This window comes from Plecotus auritus (genome assembly GCF_963455305.1).
Source record: "Plecotus auritus genome assembly, chromosome: 7".
NCBI classification, from domain to species: Eukaryota; Metazoa; Chordata; class Mammalia; order Chiroptera; family Vespertilionidae; genus Plecotus; species Plecotus auritus.
The window spans coordinates 67476594-67495854 of NC_137774.1; the positions used below are offsets into that span (position 1 = coordinate 67476594).

Genomic DNA, 19261 nt, shown 5'->3' on the forward strand with positions numbered 1-19261 from the left:
AGACACTAAAATGGAAGTGGGTGCTTCAAAAATCAGACCTAATAACATTTAGACACAGAGTTAAAATGTAAAGGAGTTGAACAACTACCCTTACGAAGCTAACTCTGAAATACAACTTGCTTTTATTCACGAAGCCTCCTTCCCAGCATGCCCGTGGAGTCTGCCTCTACCTGTATTTCAAAGCTCATGTGACAGGCACTTTTTGCAACATTCCTCAGATGATGAACTTGGTCCAAATCCAGTAAAAATCCAATCACTAATGACTCCACTGGAGACTCTGCTAATTTTACCTACTTTGGAGACAGCTCCAGATGAGTGAGGAAGACACCCCTAATGAAACCAGCCCCCCTTGTCCACCACTGCTGACTCTGTACCAGGAGAGGTGACGGTTAGGGTGGGGTGCATGGGAATGGGATCCAGAGGTCTGCCACTACCCTCATCCCAGACTTCAGTCACTTCTCCTCATCTCCTTTAGGGAGTCCATTATGATCATGTGATTGTTTTTGTATTATTTCTGGGAATTTTCCAGGGGGAAATGGAGGAGAAATAATGTACAGCAAATGGCGTGCCTAGTACAGGATATACCTGCTACAGGCTCACAGCAGACATTTCTGTTCTCTCCAAAATTCCTTCTTAAAGGGCTGCTACCTGTGACCTCTGTCCTGTTTTCCAACACCCAGTCCAATCTTCCTTGATGACCAGAGCAATTCACTGACAATCCCTAACTTGCATTCTCCACTCGGGAACACAAAGCCCTCCAGTTCACATAAACCATCTCTCCCAAGGCAGGAAGTGCAGTCTGATAACCCCCAGCGTGTCCCCGGAGTCCTAGCCTTCACCCCCTCACGGTTTATAAAACATCGCTCTTTCCACATAGAAGCTTCCCTCAGATAAGGTTTCAATGTCCAAATTTAGTTGGATCCCTAACTGAACCCCTTAGCCTCATCACCAACCCCCTCCCCCTGCCTGAAGGATCCCTAAATGAGCCCCTTAGTATCATCACCACCCCCCATGCCCCCAATGAAGAACCATTTATAGGGGACTAACACCCGGATGTGAATGACGTTCAACCGGAAGGCAAGTAAGAAAGTGAGGCAGCAGAAAGGTGGATGGGCTCTTCACTCCTGGGCAGGAGTAGGAGGTCCAGGGCCTGCTCTGAAACTCTGAGGACACCTTGTCTTCCCCAAGCCTCAGGTTTCCCACTCTGGAGCATTGCACTACCGGCGGGGAGGCCCTGCTGCCCGAGGAGCAAGAGAAGTGGAGAGAACAGACGGGCCTTCTGCTCCACCAGGTCTACGGACAGACGGAAACGGTAGGTGGACCAGCCCCACAGGGTCGCCCAGCCCAGCAGAGGAGCTGAATCTGCCAGAGCGTGTGCACAGGCCCCACTGTGTGCATAGGCCCCACTGGGTGCGCAGCAAGCAGAGGGCGGCTCTGGAGTTCCAGGCGGATTGGCCCCAAATCAGTTTGCAGAGAGAGAATTCACACACAGTCTTCGACTTGTCAAGACCCCAGTGTGCTGACGGCTATTGGACAAAACCTTCCATAGGGGTCTGAGGACAGGGCTACGTCCCTGGGATCAGGGAGCCGGGAGGAGCCATGGCAATGGAGGCGCCTCCTGCCTCATGGAGGCCCTGCCTGCAAGTGCTGCCCATGTCACCCTCCCTCCCCAGAGCAGCAGCCACAGGGCCAGGCAGGAGTGGGCCCCGAAGCTCATCTCTGGGTGTGTATGAGGGCAGCACACACGTTTGATTGTGGGGCAGGAGCAGGAGCAGAGGAGGGAGCAGAAGCATCATATATGCATGTGCGCGCGCGCACACACACACACACACACGCACACACACACACACACACACGCAGTGTGACCCCCAAGGGTGTTGCTCAGCACGCAGTGGGCAGGCCGTGCAGCCTGCTGTGCTGTCTGGACCCTCAAGGGCTTCAGTGGTAAGAGGAGGGTCTGCCTCTCTCCTGAAGCATCCTCAACCCCCTGATGCTGACACAGCCACTCGCCCGCCTCCCACCATCCTGTCAGCTCAGAGTCACCCCTCTCAGGACCTGTAGGGCGGGCTCTTTTGGTCCTAATTCACATATTTGTCTAACGGTGTGTAGTTTTTGAGAAAAATGTTTTATTTTAGTCAGTGAAGTGGTCTGCTTCCAGGCCTGAGAAATGTGAGGGCTCTAGGCCTGACCTTGCATGGCTCACAGTTCACTGTTGGACGAGAAGAAGCACCCGCTACACCCATAACCCCAGCCCCTTAGCATCGACTGCTTGAGCCACAGAATACTCCCTCCTGGCTGCAGGGAGCCTCATTGCTCAAAGCTCTTGCAACCCGCTGACTCACCTGTGGGCGTTGCCGCGTCCTGAAGTGTGAGCAGCAGCTTGGAGAGGGAGACCTTCCTCTCCCAGGAGCTCAGGTCTCAGTTCCTCTTAGCATCGTCAATGGCAGCATCAAGCCCATAGGCATACCCTGGAACCTGCCAGAAGCTCAACTTCCCTGTCTCCAAAATGGGAATAGAATGCCGACCCTGCGGGTGGTGGCGAGGGGAGTGGAAGGGACTGTGCATGCCCCTGCGGTGCTCAGCCTTCACATCCCCCAGGGCAGGCCCGCTGTTCTCACTGATGTGGGGGGTCTTACACCAGGTGTCAGGGGTCCAGAACCGAAGGGGCCTTCTCTAAGCTCAGGCACTTGTTATCTATGGGGGGAAACAACCCCCAAATCAGTATAAGGCCTGTTGGCGACAACAGAAATGCGGGGAAAATGCCACCGGAGGAGCATCGCCCAGGACTTCTCCTGGGGCCTGAGTCTTGCCTGGTTGCCCTAAGGAGCCAGGTGAGCTCACTGGTGCGGGCCTGTGCAGCTTCCCGCCCCGCAGGCTCTGAGAGGGGGTGCCTGCCCGGCCCCTTTGACAGGGGAGACCGAGGGCATTAACTCATCTGTCTGACTGTGAAGGCTTAGCTTTAGACAGATGTCAGCTTCAGAGAACCAGGAAGGAGGCCTAGGTTTACCAGGAGGGCAAATGGGGGTGGGAGTGGTGCCAGAGGCACAGCCTAAGTGATTTCAGCGCAGCCCCGAGGACAGATGAGGCAGGGTTCCTGTCAGCTTCAGTCTTGAGTAAGTGTTGGTCAAATGGACACATGCCTGGTATGCAGTGGGCACTCCCCCACCCACACATGCCCACAGCCCCGAGCTCAGCCCTTTGCTCCTTTCTTGGCCTCTCCCATGGCACCCTGTGGCCCCGGCAGCTGGCACTGGCCCAGTACAAGTCGCCAGTGAATGTCTGCCTAAGAGCTGAGTCAATGCCCTGAGCCCAGAGCTTCCAGCCCCGCCCCCCCCGACCCCCTGCGCCCCCCACCCATCCCCACAGGCTCTATGAGCAGCGTCCCATGGCCCTGCGAGCAGGGGTGCTGTGTACCATTCTTGCTGCTCTCTGATCCGCCTAGAGTCTTTGACAACTGGTCTTCTCTTCCTTTTGTGCACAGGGATTGACTTGCAGCACTGCCCGGGGGTCACAGGTCAAACCCGGTTCCATGGGGAAAGCCATCCCACCCTTCGACGTCCAGGTTTGGTCCTAAAGGCGTGGCCAGGGAGCACTGAGGGCTCAGCTGGGATCAACCCCGTGTGACACCAGGCGGCAGAAGAGCCGCGCCCCCTGCCCGAGTTGTCCCTCCTCTCCTAGTTCCCTCTGGTTTCCTGGGAGGGTCAGTATTGTGGGCATCAGTGCAGCATCAGTGCCAGCCGAGGCCGCGCACACAGCCGTGGCGCACGGGACCTGGAGGCGCGCTGGGAGCTCTGTCCGCCCGCCAGGGCTTTTAGCTTGTCCTGACCCCTGTTTTCTAGCTTGAAGACACATGCGATGTCCACACCAGGAAACAAACACACCCATGACTTGCTGATTTCAAACACTTGACAGCTTTATTCTGTTTTCTGACAGGGACCTCCCCAGGGTCCCCACTGGTGTCACACGCATAAGCCAGGCAGAGCTTGGGTGGGGCAGGTGGGCTGGGAGCCCTGCAGGGGACCTCACAGACCTCTTGCTCCAGATCATCGATGACAAGGGCAACATCCTGCCGCCCAACACTGAAGGCAACCTTGGCATCAGGATCAAGCCCATCAAGCCCATCGGCCTGTTCATTATGTATGAGGTGAGGGCGCCCTGCCGTCTGCTCCCTGGCCCGAGCACCCCTGCAGCGATAAGGGAGGGGACTCAACGCTGCATCCTGAGACTCCTCCCATCTTCCGTTATGTGTTCCAGTTCAGTGAAGCCAGGTCTAGTTCACGCAAAGCTCACAGCCTTTCCTCTCCTGACCCATTGGCACTGATGCGGTAGAGAAGCCTGGCTTCGGAATCATCGGACTTGGGGCTGATGATTACGAATTTAGGCTTCAGCTGGGTTCACATCCTGCCCTCCAATTTACCAACAGGGTGGGAACAAACCTAGTAACTGTCCTGAGCTTCCTGACGCCTCCCCTACCCCACTCCTCAGAGAAAACCACCTGCAGACTGTAGGAGTCATGTGTTTCCCCGTGTCAAATACATGGCAGAGCTAAGGTTCAAACCCATGTCTTTCAGCCCCAGGGCCTAGTGGGAAATCCAGGGATTACAGAAACCTGTGATGGGCTCTAAGGAAACCTGCTGAGACTCCTGACCAGATAAACCCTAGCCCTCCCAGGGTAGTAGAGGCCACTAAGAGGAAATTCTCAGCTTCCAAGATGGGCCATGGAAGGGTGGGCAAACCTGAAATTTATCTCAGATTCCATCTCCTTTCTCCAAAAGAACAGCCATCAGAGGTTCTCTCTTGTTGTCACTGTTGTCATCACTGTGGCCTCTAGGGGGCGCTGCTCCTCATGTGATACTATCTACCAACAGTAAAAACCGCTGGCTAAACCATTCATCAATTTTGTTGATGAATCTTTTCAAAGAACCAGCTCTTGGTTTCATTGTTTTGTTTTTTTTGTATTGTTTTTTTAGTCTCTATGTCATTTATTTCTGCTCTAATCTTTATTATTTCCTTCCTTCCGCTTCTCTGGGCTTTTCTTGTTGTCCTCTTTCTAGTTCTTTAAGTTGAAGGGTTAAATAGTTTATTGTTAATTTTTCTTGTTTTGAGCTAGCCTGTGGTGCTATGAACTTCCCTCTCAGGACTGCTTTTGCTGTGTTCCCAAGATTTTGCGTTGTTGTGTGTTCATTTTCATTTGTTTCCAGGAAAGTTTTTTATTTCTTTCTTTTTTTTAATTTAATAAATCTTTATTGTTCAGATTATTACTATTGTTCCTCCTTTTTCACCCATAGCTCCCCTCCACCCGGTTCCCACCACACCATCTGCCCTTAACCCTCCCTCCCTCCCCCGCACTGTCCTCATCCATAGGTGTATGATTTTAGTCCAGTCTCTTCCTGCACCCCCAACACCCCTTTCTCCCCGAGAATTGTCAGTCCACTCCCTTTCTATGCCCCTGATTCTATTATATTCACCAGTTTATTCTGTTCCTCAGATTTTTTATTCACTAGATTTTTAGATTCACTTGTTGATAGATATGTATTAGTTGTTTATAATTTTTATCTTTACTTTTTTCTTCTTCTTCCTCTTCTTAAAGAATACCTTTCAGCATTTCATATAATACAGGTTTGGTGGTGATGAAGTCCTTTAGCTTTTTCTTATCTGTGAAGCTCTTTATCTGCCCTTCAATTCTGAATGATAGCTTTGCTGGGTAGAGTAATCTTGGTTGTAGGTTCTTGCTATTCATCACTTTGAATATTTCTTGCCACTCCCTTCTGGCCTGCATAGTTTCTGTTGAGAAATCAACTGACAGTCGTATGGGTGCTCCATTGTAGGTAACTAACTGTTTTTCTCTTGCTGCTTTTAATATTCTCTCTTTGTCTTTTGCTCTTGGCATTTTAATTATGATGTGTCTTGGTGTGGTTTTCTTTGGATTCCTTTTGTTTGGGATTCTGTGTACTTCCTGGACTTGTAAGTATATTCCTTTCACCAGGTGGAGAAAGTTTTCAGTCATTATTTCTTCAAATAGGTTTTCAGTATCTTGCTCTCTCCCTTCTTCTGGCACCCCCATAATTCAGATGCTTGTATGCTTGAAGTTGTTCCATAGGCTCCTTACACTATCTTCATATTTTTGGATTCTTTTTTCTTTTTGCTTTTCCGGTTGGGTGTTTTTTGCTTCTTTGTATTTCAAATCTTTGACTTGATTCTTGCGATTCTCTAGTCTTCTGTTAGATCTCTATATAATATTTTTTATTTCAGCCAGTGTATGCTTAATTTCTAGTTGGTCCTTTTTCATATCCTCAAGGGTCTCGCTAAATTTATCGGCCTTTTCTAGAAAATTCTTGAAAAACCTTATAACTGTGGGTTTGAACTCTATATCCAGTCATTTGTTTTCCTCCATTTCTTTCATTTGTGATCTGTTTCTTTGTCTCCGCATTTTGGCTGCTTCCCTGAGTTGATAGAGTGGCTTTGTGTGCTAGGTGTCCTATAGGGCCCAGTGGCTCAGCCTCCCCAGTTACCTGAGGTGGGCACCCTTGGTGCACCCCTTTGTGGGCTGTGTGCACAGTGTTGTTGTAGTTAAGCCTTGATTGTTGTTGGTACCACTGGGGGGAATTGATCTCCAGGCAACTGGCTGTGTAGATCAGCTGTGTCTACAATGGGAGAACTTCTGTGCTGGAGACACCCTTTTGAGTCAAGGCTTGCAAAAGCCTCTGTGCTCAGCTTGGATGGGGCAGAGTCTCAGGGCGGAGCAGAAAGCATTGGTTTCCCGTCAGCCCTGCCCTAATAGGCCCCTGTGTCTCAGTGTCCCCTGTAATTGCTGCAAGCATCTCTGAGAGAAAGCTGCCCTCGAGTTCCACCTGCTGCCAGACAGTCCAGTTTCTCCCCGAATGAGTCTGGGTTCCCAGAGTCTTGCCCGGAACTGGAGTTCAGTGCAGTCAGGAGCTTTTTTCTCCCTCCCGCTTGAGAAAGCCAGCTGTGTACTCAGCTGCCTGCCCTCCCTCTCGCATCTTGGTGTTCTGCCTTCCGTAGTTCCTCTGAGTCTCAGTGTGCTTTTTTCTTTCCTGACAGTCTTCACCCCATATGAGTCTGGGTCCCCAGAGTCTCGCCTGAAACTGGAGTTCAGCACAGTCAGGAGCTTTTGTCTCCCTCCCAGTTAAGAAAGCCAGCCGTGCACTCAGTTGCCCGCCCTCTCCGCGCACGTGTGCCTCGGTACCTCTGCCTCCTGCAGCTCCTCTGAGTCTCAGTGTGCTTTTCTCTTTTCTTGTAGTTGTAGAATTTCGACTCAGCCAGCCTTCCTGTGGTTCTGGATGATGTCCATTTTGTCTTTTAGTTGTAGTTTTGAAATTGTTGTGTGAGGCAGCAGTTTAGGTGTTTACCTATGCCACCATCTTGGTTTCTCTTCTTTTATTTATTTCTTGATGTCGTTGGTAGCCCATTTTTTTTTAATAACATGCTACTTAGCCTCCATGTTTTTGAATGTTTAGGGTGTTTTTACTGTAGTTGATTTCTAATTTCATTCCACTGTGATATGAGAAGTTGCTTGATAGGATTTCAATCTTCTTGAACTTGTAGAGACTTGTTTTGTGTCCTAACATATGGTCTATCTTTTAGAATGATCCATGTGCACTTGAGAAAAATGTACTATATTCTGCTGCTTTGGGGTGAAATATTCTACAAATGTCAATTAAATCCATCTGATCCAGTGTATTCTTTAAAGTCACTGTTTCTTTGTCACATTTTTGTCTGGAAGATCTATCAAGTGAAGTTAGCAGGGTGTTAAAGTCCTCTGCTATGACTGTATTGTTGTCAATCTCTCCTCTAGCACTTAAAGTCTAGCAGTTTTTAAAATATATTTAGGTGCTCCTATATTGGGGGTATATATGTTTACCAGGGTTCTATCCTCTTTTTAGGTCCATCCCTTTTGTATTATATACTAAAGTGATCTTTGTTGTCTTTTGTGATGGCCTTCATTTTGAAGTCTATTTTGTTGGATATTGTTGCTACTCCAGCCTTTTTTTTCCCTTTCCATTTGCATGGAAAACTTTTTTTCCATTCCTTCACTCTCATCCTGTGCATGTCTTTTGTTCTGAGGTGGGTCTCTTATAGACAGCATATAGTTGGCTCATGTTTTTGTATCCATTCAGCTATCCTATGCCTTTTGATTGGACCATGTATTTCATTTACATTTAGGGTTATTATTGATAGGTGCTTATTTATTGCCATTTTAATTCTGTATGTGTGGGTTTCTCTCTCTGTTTATCCTTCTCATTACAGCAGTCTCTATAGCATTTCTTATAATGTTGGCTTAGGATGTACTCCTTTGGCTTTTATTTTTTTCTTGTCTGGGAAACTCTTTATTTGACTGTCTATTTTGAATGATAGCCTTGCTGGGTATAGTGATCTTGGTCTTAGATCTTGGTTTCCATTACCTTGAGTACCTCATGCTATTCCCTTCTGGCCTATAAAGTTTCTGATGAGAAGTCAGGTGTCAGCCTTATGGGAGCTCCTTTGTAGGTAACAGTTTGCTTTCCTCTTGTTGCCTTTAAGATTCTCTCTTAGTCTTTAATTTTTGGCATTTTAATGATGATGTGTTGGGGCAGAGGCCTGTTTGGGTTCTTCTTGCTTGGAGTTCTCTGTGCCTTCTGAACTTGTGTGACTTTTTCCTCAACCAGGTTAGAGAAGTTTTTTGTCATTATGTCGTCAAACATTGACCTGCTGGCTCCTGCACGCCCCCTACTGGGGATTGAGCCCGAAACCTGGGCATGTGCCCTGACCAGGAAGTGAACTGGCGACCTTTTGGTACATGGGATGACACTCAACCAACTGAGCCACACTTGCCAGGGCCATAAGCTTTCTTAGAGGATGAGATGAGATAGTACTTGGGGAAGAAAATCCATTCAGCAAATGTTTATTTTCACCTTCCATCTGTTCAGCCACTGTGTTATATTAATATCAGTTGTCAGTGTATTTTGTAAATTAATGGACCAGTAGGATGCATTTAGTGTTTGCATGTAAAGCAAATAGACTCAGAGAGATTACAAAAGTTGCACAGGTGCCTGGTGGAGTGAGAAGCAGGATTCAAACCCAGATCTGAGCCCCAGGTTGCAGCTCAACATCTCTAATCTCACTGCCTTCAACAAGAGTGCCGTTCTCTCTGCAGAATGACCCAGTGAAGACAGCCAAAGTGGAGTGTGGGGACTTTTACAACACTGGGGACAAAGCATCTATTGACGAAGAGGGCTACATCTGGTTCCTGGGGAGGGACGATGACATCATCAACGCCTCTGGGTAGGTGTGACTGACCTGGGCCTGGTAGGCTCTCTGCTTCACCATTCTTCCATGCTTTGGGGATGGAACCCGCAGCCTGTTCCTGAATGGAGCCATTTCCACAAGGCCCTGGGCCGGGGTATCTGTGCATCTCCCCCAACATCAAAATAAAGTTCAAGAAGGCCTGGAAGTGCAACCACAGTAGTCACTGTGCAATTTAAAGAGGGGATATAGGATTGGGAAGGGAGACCTTGTTTGAGCCCCCATTTGTCCCCATTGGTTGGGGGAAATTATTCTCTGTGTTCCTCTAATGCAGGGGTCCTCAAACTTTTTAAACAAGGGGCCAGTTCACTGTCCCTCAGACCGTTGGAGGGCCGGACTATAGTTAAAAAAAACAACTATGAACTAATTCCTATGTGCACTGCGAGCCCAGGACAAGTCAGCTGCTAAGCAGGACAGGCAGCGGCACCCAGTGGGCCGGATAAATGTCCTCGGCGGGCCGCATGTAGCCCGCGGGCCGTAGTTTGAGGACGCCTGCTCTAATGGGACACATGTCACAGAACAACAACAGCAATAGCAGCTAAGCTCATGGAGTACTTACTGTGTGAAAGTACACTCCTCTGTGCTTTGCTTAACCCAGTAGATGCCATTATTGTGCCTATTTTACAGATGAGAACACTGAGTCACTGACCAGTGAACCAAGCTGCTGAAAGTTTCCAAGATAGTGCAGGGAGAGGCCCAGATTTGAACCGAGGTAGTGTGGCTCCTGATCTGCTGTCCCTATCGCTTAGGTGATGTAGGGAGAAAAAGTGACACAAGTAACAACTTCCCTTGGATGCATCAGGGAAATTAAGTTTGTTTTACTTTTTAAATTTCTGCATGAGATGCTGATGTAGTGAGACAGAATTTCTCTAAATCTTCAAGGCAAAGTTTGAGGCTCCCAAGAGTACAGTAAGAGTCCTGCTGGGAAGCTCCTTGTGCCACGCCCACAGCCCCAGGAGGACAGCCTCCCACCCCCACCGCCCACCAGAGGCAGTGAGGGGAGGCCCTGGGAGCATCTGAGCTTGCAATGCCCAGGTCTTCACATCCTGGTCCCTACAGAGCTTTTCACAGTCCTCTGGCTCTCGTGAAGCTTGCCCTCTGTGCCCAGGGAAGTGTGACTCCCAAACATGATATTGGAGGGCCTGAGTCACTCCAGCCCTGGCATCTGCTCGGAAGCAGAGCAGGAACTGTTGGTCCCGCAGGTACCGCATTGGGCCGGCAGAGGTGGAGAACGCCCTGGCTGAGCATCCGGCGGTGGCTGAGTCAGCTGTTGTGAGCAGCCCAGACCCGATCCGAGGGCAGGTGAGGAGAAGGACAGGAGATCATGGGGTCTGCGTGTGGGCACTGGAAGGTTGATCCAGGAGAATCTTCCAGAGCAGTGGGTATGCGCAGCGCACTTACACCATGTGGGCAGCAGGAGGCACTGTGGCATCATCCATGACAATCCTGACTAGATACTGAGTGTGCTGGCTCATTTAACCCTCACAACAACCTAATGAGTTAGAGACTCTTACTTATTATACCCTTTTAATAGACAGAGAGACAGCATAAAGAAGTTGAATAACTTGCCCAGATAACACTGTGGTGGAGCCAGGATGGAAATCTGAGCACTCTGTTTCCAATGCATTCACTGGATTTATTGAGCACCTACTAGGTACAAGGCCTGTGGAATTCAATGGGGACATAAATCCTATATAATAAAAGGCTAGTGTGCAAATCAACCGAATGGTAGAACAATCAGTCGCCATGATGCGCACTGACCACCAGAGGGCAGACGCTCAATGTTGGAGCTTCCCCCTGGTGGTCAGTCCTGGGCTCAAGGCAGGTGAGTGCAGTGGCAGTGGCAGGAGCCTCTCCCGCCTCCGAGGGGAGCGGGCTTAAGCTGGCAGTTGGACATCCCCCAAGGGCTCTGGAACTTCCACAGGGCACAGGCCTGGCTAAGGGACCACCCCTCAAGTGCATGAATTTCGTGCCCCGGGCCTCTAATAACCATATAAAAGCAGTAAGTTCAGCCCAGCCAATGTGATTCATTGGTTGAGTGTGGACCCAGGTATGAGGTTTGATTCCCAGTCAGGGCGCATGCCAGGTTGTGGGCTACATCCCCAGTAGGGGGCCTGCAGGAGGCAGCAGAGTGATGATTCTGTCTCATCATTGATGTTCATATCTCTCCCCCACCTTTCCTCTCTGAAATCAATAAAAACATATTTTTTAAAAAAGAATCAACAGCTAAAAATATAAAAACAATAAGTTCAATAAGTTACCAACAATTATTAAATGCCCACAGGTTCTAGGCACAGAATTGTACATACATTAGTGGTAAAAATGGTGATGAAGATAATGATGCTGAGTTTAGTGTCCCTCCAACGTCCTGCGTGGTTCAGAGTTCAGGTTCAGAGTTCGGGCTCTGGAGGAGGCTGCACGCAAATGAAAGAGACTAGAAAATATTAATTTGGAAATATTGAGGGCCAGGCGGGAGCCCAGCTCAAGAGGAAGGACTCAGCTTTGCTCTGGCCTTGCGATCCCTTTTATTCAGGCTTTGGGATACACCCATAGCCCTTAGGCAGGCAATTCCAATGATAGCCCATCAGTAAGGATTTACATAAGACTAAAAGGTGGAAGTTGCTTCAGCTCCCTTTGTCTCAACTAGACAGTGGGTGCTTGGCTCTGACCTTTCAGAGCTTCAAGGTTGACCAGCCTTCCGGGTTCCTTGTCCACACCTCTCTGCTAGTGAAGACAATGGGTGGCTTCCAACAGCTGAGGATAATAACAAAGTTAAACTAGGTGCATGTTTTATGTGTACTAGCTCATGGAATCTGAACATAAGGCCACCATGTTCAGCTCCATGGGATGAACCTGTACTCTGCGCATGTCACAGAGAAGGAATTTGAGGTTAAGTGATTTTGCAAGGCAAAGAGTAGAAATTGAAGTATTTGTATTTGAACCTGGTCTTGTCTATTTCCAAAGGCTTGGGTGTCAGCTTGTTTTGCCATTCATTGCATAAACACTTACTTTTTAAACCAGGCAACTGGGTGGCACTGACCCTGAGCCTCCGCTTTGGTTCTGCGTTGCAGGTGGTGAAGGCCTTCATTGTCCTGACCCCACAGTTTCTGTCCCATGACCTGGACCAGCTCGCCCGGGAGCTGCAGGAGCACGTGAAGTCAGTGACAGCCCCGTACAAGTACCCGAGGAAGGTGAGTGGGGCCCATGCAGGTGCCTTTCTGAGCTCTGCTGCCCCAAGTCTGTTCAGGTGGCTGGGAGATGCTAAAACCAAACATAGAACGAATATTTTTCTCTGCAGAAGAAGCAATTCAGCTTAGGGGTGGATGCAGCCAACTGAATGGGATGGAACCTCTATTCTGGGTCGGAAACCCCAAAACGTGCTTCACATTACCCTGAGGGCAAAAAAATCAGACCAGTACCTAAAGCTATCCAAGAAGGCTATTTAACATCTTTCAAAATTTGAAAAAGACATCCAAATCAGCCACTTTCTAACTATTCTTAAGCGTGATTCATACTAAGAAATACATTTGGTATTGTCACTCAATACTTACTTATGTACACAACAAACAAATGTTAACAAAATTATATATATCCTTAAAACATGTAGTTCATTCTTTTTTTAGATACAAAATAATTAGCCCTTTACATGCAATAAACATTAATATTTCAAGAAAAACTATTTTAAATATAATGTTACATGTAATAAACAATATTTCAAGGAAAATGATTTTAAATATAATATATTACATGCAATAAATATTAATATTTCAAGAGAAAAATTATTTTAAATATAATAATACTAGAGGCCCGTTGCATGAAGAGATTCGTGCAGTAGGCCTTCCATCCCTTGGCTTTCAGCACCGGTTTTCCTTCGGCACCTGGGACCCAGGCTTTCACTCCAGCTGGAGTCTGCAGCCTTTGCTGCAGACTCTGGCCAGAGTCTGCCTTCTTCATCTTTGCTGCAGGCTCCGGCCAGTGTCTGCCGCCTTCGTCTTTGCGGCAGACTCCAGCTGGAGTCTGCCATCTTAGCTGCAGATTCAGGCCGGAGTCTGTAGTCTTCGTCTTCAGTGTGGCCAGAGTGCCACTCCTGTAGATCCCTTCGCCCCACGCCCTCCCTCTCATAGCAGGCGTCCTGCCCCTCCCAGCCACTCCGTGCCTGGAGCAGCTGGGCAGCTGCCATCTTTCTCCTTCTAATTTGCATATTCCCTCCTGATTGGCTGGTGGGCATAGCAGAGTGATGGTTAATTTGCATGTTTCTCTTTTATTAGTGTAGATTACCAAAACTGTACTAATCTACACTAATAAAAGAGAAACATGCAAATTACCATCACTCCTCTACACCCAACAGCCAATCAGAGTGAGTATGCAAATTAACCTGAAAAGATGGCAGCAGCCCTGCCCCCAGCCGCTCCGGGCCTGTGGGAGTCAGAGAAGTTGGGCGTCAGTGCCTGAGGCTGGCTGCAGCTAGGGAGACCAAGAAGCCATCTGCCCTGTGATCCCAGGCCTCAGAAAGCAGCAGAAGCCTCATGTCCGCCTGCCCCACATTCTGGGGGAGACTGAGAACCCGGGCCCCAGCACCTGAGGCTGGGTGTGGCCCGGGAGACGAAGAAGCCGCCTGCCCCATGATCCCAGGCTGCAGCCAGCCGGAGAAGTCGCCCACACTGCATCCCAGGGAAGATGGAGCAGCCGCCCACCTGCAGTCCAGGCGCCAGCACCTGTGGCTGGCTACAGCCTGGTAGACGGAGAAGCCGCCCACCCCACAGTCCCGGGCACCAGTACCTGCGGCTGGCTGTGGCCCGGGAGACGGAGAAGCCACCCACCCCGCGCTCCCGGGTGCCAGCACTTGCGGCTGCAGCCCAGGTGAAGCCACCTGCCCACCATCCCCTGCGGCTACAGCTGGCCTGGGCACCTATGGCTGACCAGAGGGAGGGAAGCCCGGATCCTGGGTGCCTGTGGTCGGCTGAAGGAGGGAATCCTGGGTCCCAGATGCGGGGCTGAGGCAGAGGTGGTTAGGGGCAATCAGGCCAGCAGGGGAGCAGTTAGGGACAATCAGGCTGGCAGGCAGAAGCAGTTAGGGGCAATCAGGCAGGCAGGCGAGCGGTTAGGAGCCAGCAATTCTGGATTGTGAGAGGAATGTCTGACTGCTGGTTATCCCCTGAGGGGTCTCAGATTGGAGAGGGTGCAGGCCGAGCTGAGGGACACCCTTCCCCCCACCCCACCCCCATGCACGAATTTCATGCACCAGGCCACTGGTATAGTATAATATCACAAAGGTTGTAGGAAATATTAAAAATCAGCAAATAACAGGATTACTTCTATTATATTCTAAAATTTTTTTTCCTCTGGCTCTATTTTTGTTCATCAGTTTATGTTGTTCATTATATTCCACAAATGAGTGAGTTCATGTGATATTTATCTTTCTCTGACTGGCTTATTTCGCTTAGCATAATGCTCTCCAGGTCCATCCATGCTGTGGCAAATGGTAAGAGTTCCTTCTTTTTTACAGCAGCATAGTATTCCATTGTGTAGATGTACCACTGTTTTTTTTTTTAATATATTTTATTGATATTTTACAGAGAGGAAAGGAGAGGGTTAGAGAGCTAGAAACATCCATTAGAGAGAAACATCAATCAGCTGCCTCTTGCACACCTCCCACTGGGGATGTGCCCGCAACCAAAGTACATGCCCTTGACCGGAATCGAACCCTGGACCCTTCAGTCTGCAGGTCGATGCTCTATCCACTGAGCCAAACCGGTTTCGGCTGTACCACTGTTTTTTAATTCACTCATGTGCTGATGGGCACTTAGGTTGTTTCCAAATCTTAGCTATTGTAAATTGTGCTGCTATGAACATAGGGGTGCATACATCCTTTCTGATTGGTGTTTCTGGTTTCTTGGGATATATATCTTAGAAGTGGGATTACTGGGTCAAATGGGAGTTCCATTTTTAATTTTTGGAGGAAACTCCATACTGTTTTCCACAGTGGCTGCACCAGTCTTCATTCCCATCAGCAGTGCATGAGGGCTCCTTTTTCTCCTCATCCTCGCCAGCACTTGTCATTTGTTGATTTGTTGATGATTGCCATTCTGACAGGTGTGAGATGGTACCACATTGTCGTTTTGATTTGCATCTCTCGGATGATTAGTGATTTTGAGCATGTTTTCATATGTCTTTTAGCCTTCTGTATTTGCTCTTTTGAAATTGTCTATTTAGGTCCTTTGCCTACTTTTTGATTGGATTGTTTATCTTCCTTTTGTTAAGTTGTATGAGTTCCCTGTAAATGTTGGAGATTAAACCCTTACCTGAGAAAGCATTGGCAAATGTGTTTTCCCATGCAGTGAGCTCTCTTGTTGTTTTGTTGATGGTTTCTTTTGCTGTGCAAAGCTTTTTATTTTGATATAGTCCCATTTGTTTATTTTCTCCTCAGTTTCCATCGCCCTAGGAGCTGTATTGGTAAAGATATTGCTACAGCATAGGTCTGATATTTTGCTTCCTATGGATTCTTCTAAGATTTTTATGGTTTGCCTTCTTACATTTAAGTCCTTTATCCATTTTGAGTTTATTTTTGTGTATGGTGTAAGTTGTTGGTCTAGTTTCATTTTTTGCATGAATTGTTCCAATTATCCCAACACCATTTATTGAAGAGACTATCTTGAGTCCATTGTATGCTCTTGCCTCCTTTGTCAAATATTAATTGAGCATAATGGCTTGGGTTGATTTCTGGGTTCTCTGTTCAGTTCCATTGGACTATTTGTCTGTTCTTGTGCCAGTACCAGGCTGTTTTGAGAACAGTGGGTTTGTAATATAGCTTGATATTTGGTATTGTGATCCCTCCAACTTTGTTCTTCTTCCTCAGGATTGCTGAGGCTTTCAGGGTCTTTTATGTTTTATCCCATATGAAGTTTTTGAGAATTTGTTCAAAGCCTGTGAAATATTCCATTGGTATCTTAATGAGAATTGCATTGAATCTATAGATTGCTTGGGTAGTATGGACTTTTTAAAAATATATATTTTATTTATTTTTTACAGAGGAAGGGAGAGGGATACAGAGTTAGAAACAGTGATGAGAAAGAAACATCGATCAGCTGCCTCCTGCACACCCCCTACTGGGGATGTGCCCACAACCAAGGTACATGCCCTTGACCGGAATTGAACCTGGGACCCTTCAGTCCATAGGCTGACGCTCTATTCTCTGAGCCAAACTGGTTAGGGCAATGGATAATTTAATGATGTTGATTCTACCAATCCATGAACATGGTATATTTTTACTTGTTTATGTCTTCCTCTAGGTCTTTTTTCAATGTCCTGCAGCTTTCTGAGTACAGGTCTTTTACCTTGTTAGTTAAGTGTATTCCTAAGTATCTTAATTTTTTTATTGCAATGGTAAATGGGATTGTTTTTTTAGTTTCTCTTTCTGTGAGTTCATTATCCTATATAATAAAAGGCTAATATGCAAATTGACCGAATGGCAGAAAGACCAGTCACTATGTTGTACACTGACCACCAGGGGGCAGACCTTCAATGCAGGAGCACTGCTCAGCCTGAAGCCGGGCTCATGGCTGGCAAGTGCAGCAGCCTCTCCCACCTCCGCAGTAGCGCTAAGGATGTCCGACTGCCAGCTTAGGCCTGTTCCCCATGGTGAGCGGGCCTAACCCATCAGTCGGACATCCCCCAAGGGTTCCTGGACTGCGAGAGGGTGCAGGTCGGACTGAGGGACACACTCAAGTGCACGAATTTTGTGCTCCGGGCCTCTTGTTGGTGTATAAAAAAAGCCATAGATTTCTGGGTGTTAACTTTGTATCCTGCTACATTGCCTAATTCATTTATTAAGTCAAGTAGTTTTTTGATGGCGTTTTTAGGTTTTTCTATGTACAATATCATATCATATGCAAATAATGACAGTTTTACTTCTTCTTTTCCAATTTGGATACCTTTTATTTCTTCTTCTTGTCGGCTCACTATGGCTAGCACTTCCAGTACTATGTCGAACAGGAGTGGTGCAAGTGGGCATCCCTGTCTTGTTCCTGTTCTTAGGGGAAATGGTTTTAGTTTTTGCACATTGAGTATGATATTTGTTGTTGGTTTGTCATATAGGCCTTTATCATGTTGAGATATTCTCCCTCTATTCCCACTTTGCTGAGAGTTTTTATTAAAAAAATGAGCATTGGATTTTATCGAATGCTTTTTCTGCATCTATTGACATGATCATGTAATATTTGTCTTTCAATTTGTTTATATGATGTATCCCATTTATTGATTTGCCAATATCTTACCAGCCTTGCGACCCTGGAATAAATCCCACTTGATCATGGTGTATGATCTTTTTAATATATTGCTGGATGCGATTTGCTAATATTTTTTTGAGGATTTTAGCATCTATGTTTATCAGGAAAGTTGGCCTGTAATTCTCTTTCTTTTAGTGTCTTTATCTGCTTTTGGAATTAGGATAATGTGGGACTTATAAAAAGAGTTTGGAAGTGTTCCTTCCTCTTGGATTTTCTGAAATAGTTTGAGTAGTATAGGTATTAGCTGTTCTTTGAATGTTTGGTAAAACTCCTCTGTAAAGCCATCCTGCCCCGGGCTTTTGTTTGGTGGGAGTATTTTTATTACTGCTTCAATTTCATCAGTTGTTATTGGCCTATCTGGGTTTTTTGAATCTTCCTGATTTAGTTTTGGGAGATTGTATTTTTCTAGGAATTTGTCTCTTTCATCCACATTGTCCAGCTTGTTGGCATATAGTTGGCATATAGTTGGTATTTTCTTACAATCCTTTGTATTTATGTGGTGTCAGTGGTTACTTCTCTGCTTTCGTTTCTGATTTTATTTATTTGGGTCCTCTCTCCTTGTTTCTTGATGAGTCTGGCTAATGGTTTATCAATTTTGTTTATCCTTTCAAGGAACCAGCTCTTGGTTTCATTGATTTTTTGTATATATATATATTTTTAGTCTCTATGTTATTTATTTTTACTCTAATCTTTATTATTTCCTTCCTTCTACTTACTCTGAGCTTTTCTTGTTGTTCTCTTTCTAGTTCTTTATTGCTGATTTTTCCTGTTTTTTTTTTTTTTTTTTTTTTTTGAGGTATGCCTGTAGTGTTATGAACTTCCCTCTCAGGACTGCTTTTGCTGAGTCCCAGAGATTTGTGGTTGTTTGTGTTCATTTTCATTTGTTTTCAGGAAGTTGCTGATTTCTTTCTTGATCTCATTGGTAACCCATTCTTTGTTTAATAACTTGGTATTTAGCCTCCATGTGTTTGAATGTTTTGGGGTGTTTTTATTGTAGTTGATTTCTAATTTCATTATACTGTGATATGAGAAGATGCTTGACAAGATTTCAATCTTGTTGAACTTGTAGAAACTTGTTTTGTGTCCCAACATGTGGCCTATCTTTGGGAATGATCCATGTGCACTTGAGGAAAATGTCCTATATTCTGCTGCTTTGGGATGAAATGTTCTATAAATGTCAAATCTATCTGATCCAGTGTATTCTTTAGAGTCTCTGTTTCCTTGTTAAGTTTTTGTCTGGAAGATCTATCCAGTGAAGCGGAGGGGTGTTGAACTCCACTGCTATGACTATATTATTGTCGATGTCTCTGTTAAAGTCCTCTGGAATTAGATATAGATATAGATATAGATATAGATATAGATATAGATATAGATATAGATATTTATGTGCTCCTATATTGGGTGCATTAATGTTTACCAGCATTCTAATCTCTTGTTGGATCCATCTTTTTAGTATTATGTAGTGATCTTTGCTGTCTCTTGTGATGACCTTCATTTTGAAGTCTATTTTGTCAGATATGAATATTGCTACTCCACCTTTTTATTCTTTTCCACTTGCATGGAAAAAATTTTTTCCATCCCTTCACTCTCATCCTGTATGTGTCTTTTGTTTTGAGAAGGGTCTCTTGTAGACAGTATATAGTAGGTTCATGTTTTTGTATCCATTCAGCTAC

The 19261-nt window shown here is 46.5% G+C and overlaps 1 protein-coding gene across 1 annotated transcript in view; it reads left to right on the forward strand.

Annotated features, from left to right (window-relative positions):
- Positions 1 to 19261, forward strand: part of LOC308253703 (acyl-coenzyme A synthetase ACSM1, mitochondrial-like) — a 43075-nt gene that overhangs the window by 19197 nt on the left and 4617 nt on the right. Inside the window, 6 exon segments of the mRNA XM_080679373.1 lie at positions 1189 to 1312; positions 3482 to 3562; positions 4043 to 4144; positions 9155 to 9282; positions 10506 to 10605; positions 12375 to 12494. Of these exon segments, the coding sequence (XP_080535499.1) occupies positions 1189 to 1312; positions 3482 to 3562; positions 4043 to 4144; positions 9155 to 9282; positions 10506 to 10605; positions 12375 to 12494 (655 nt within the window).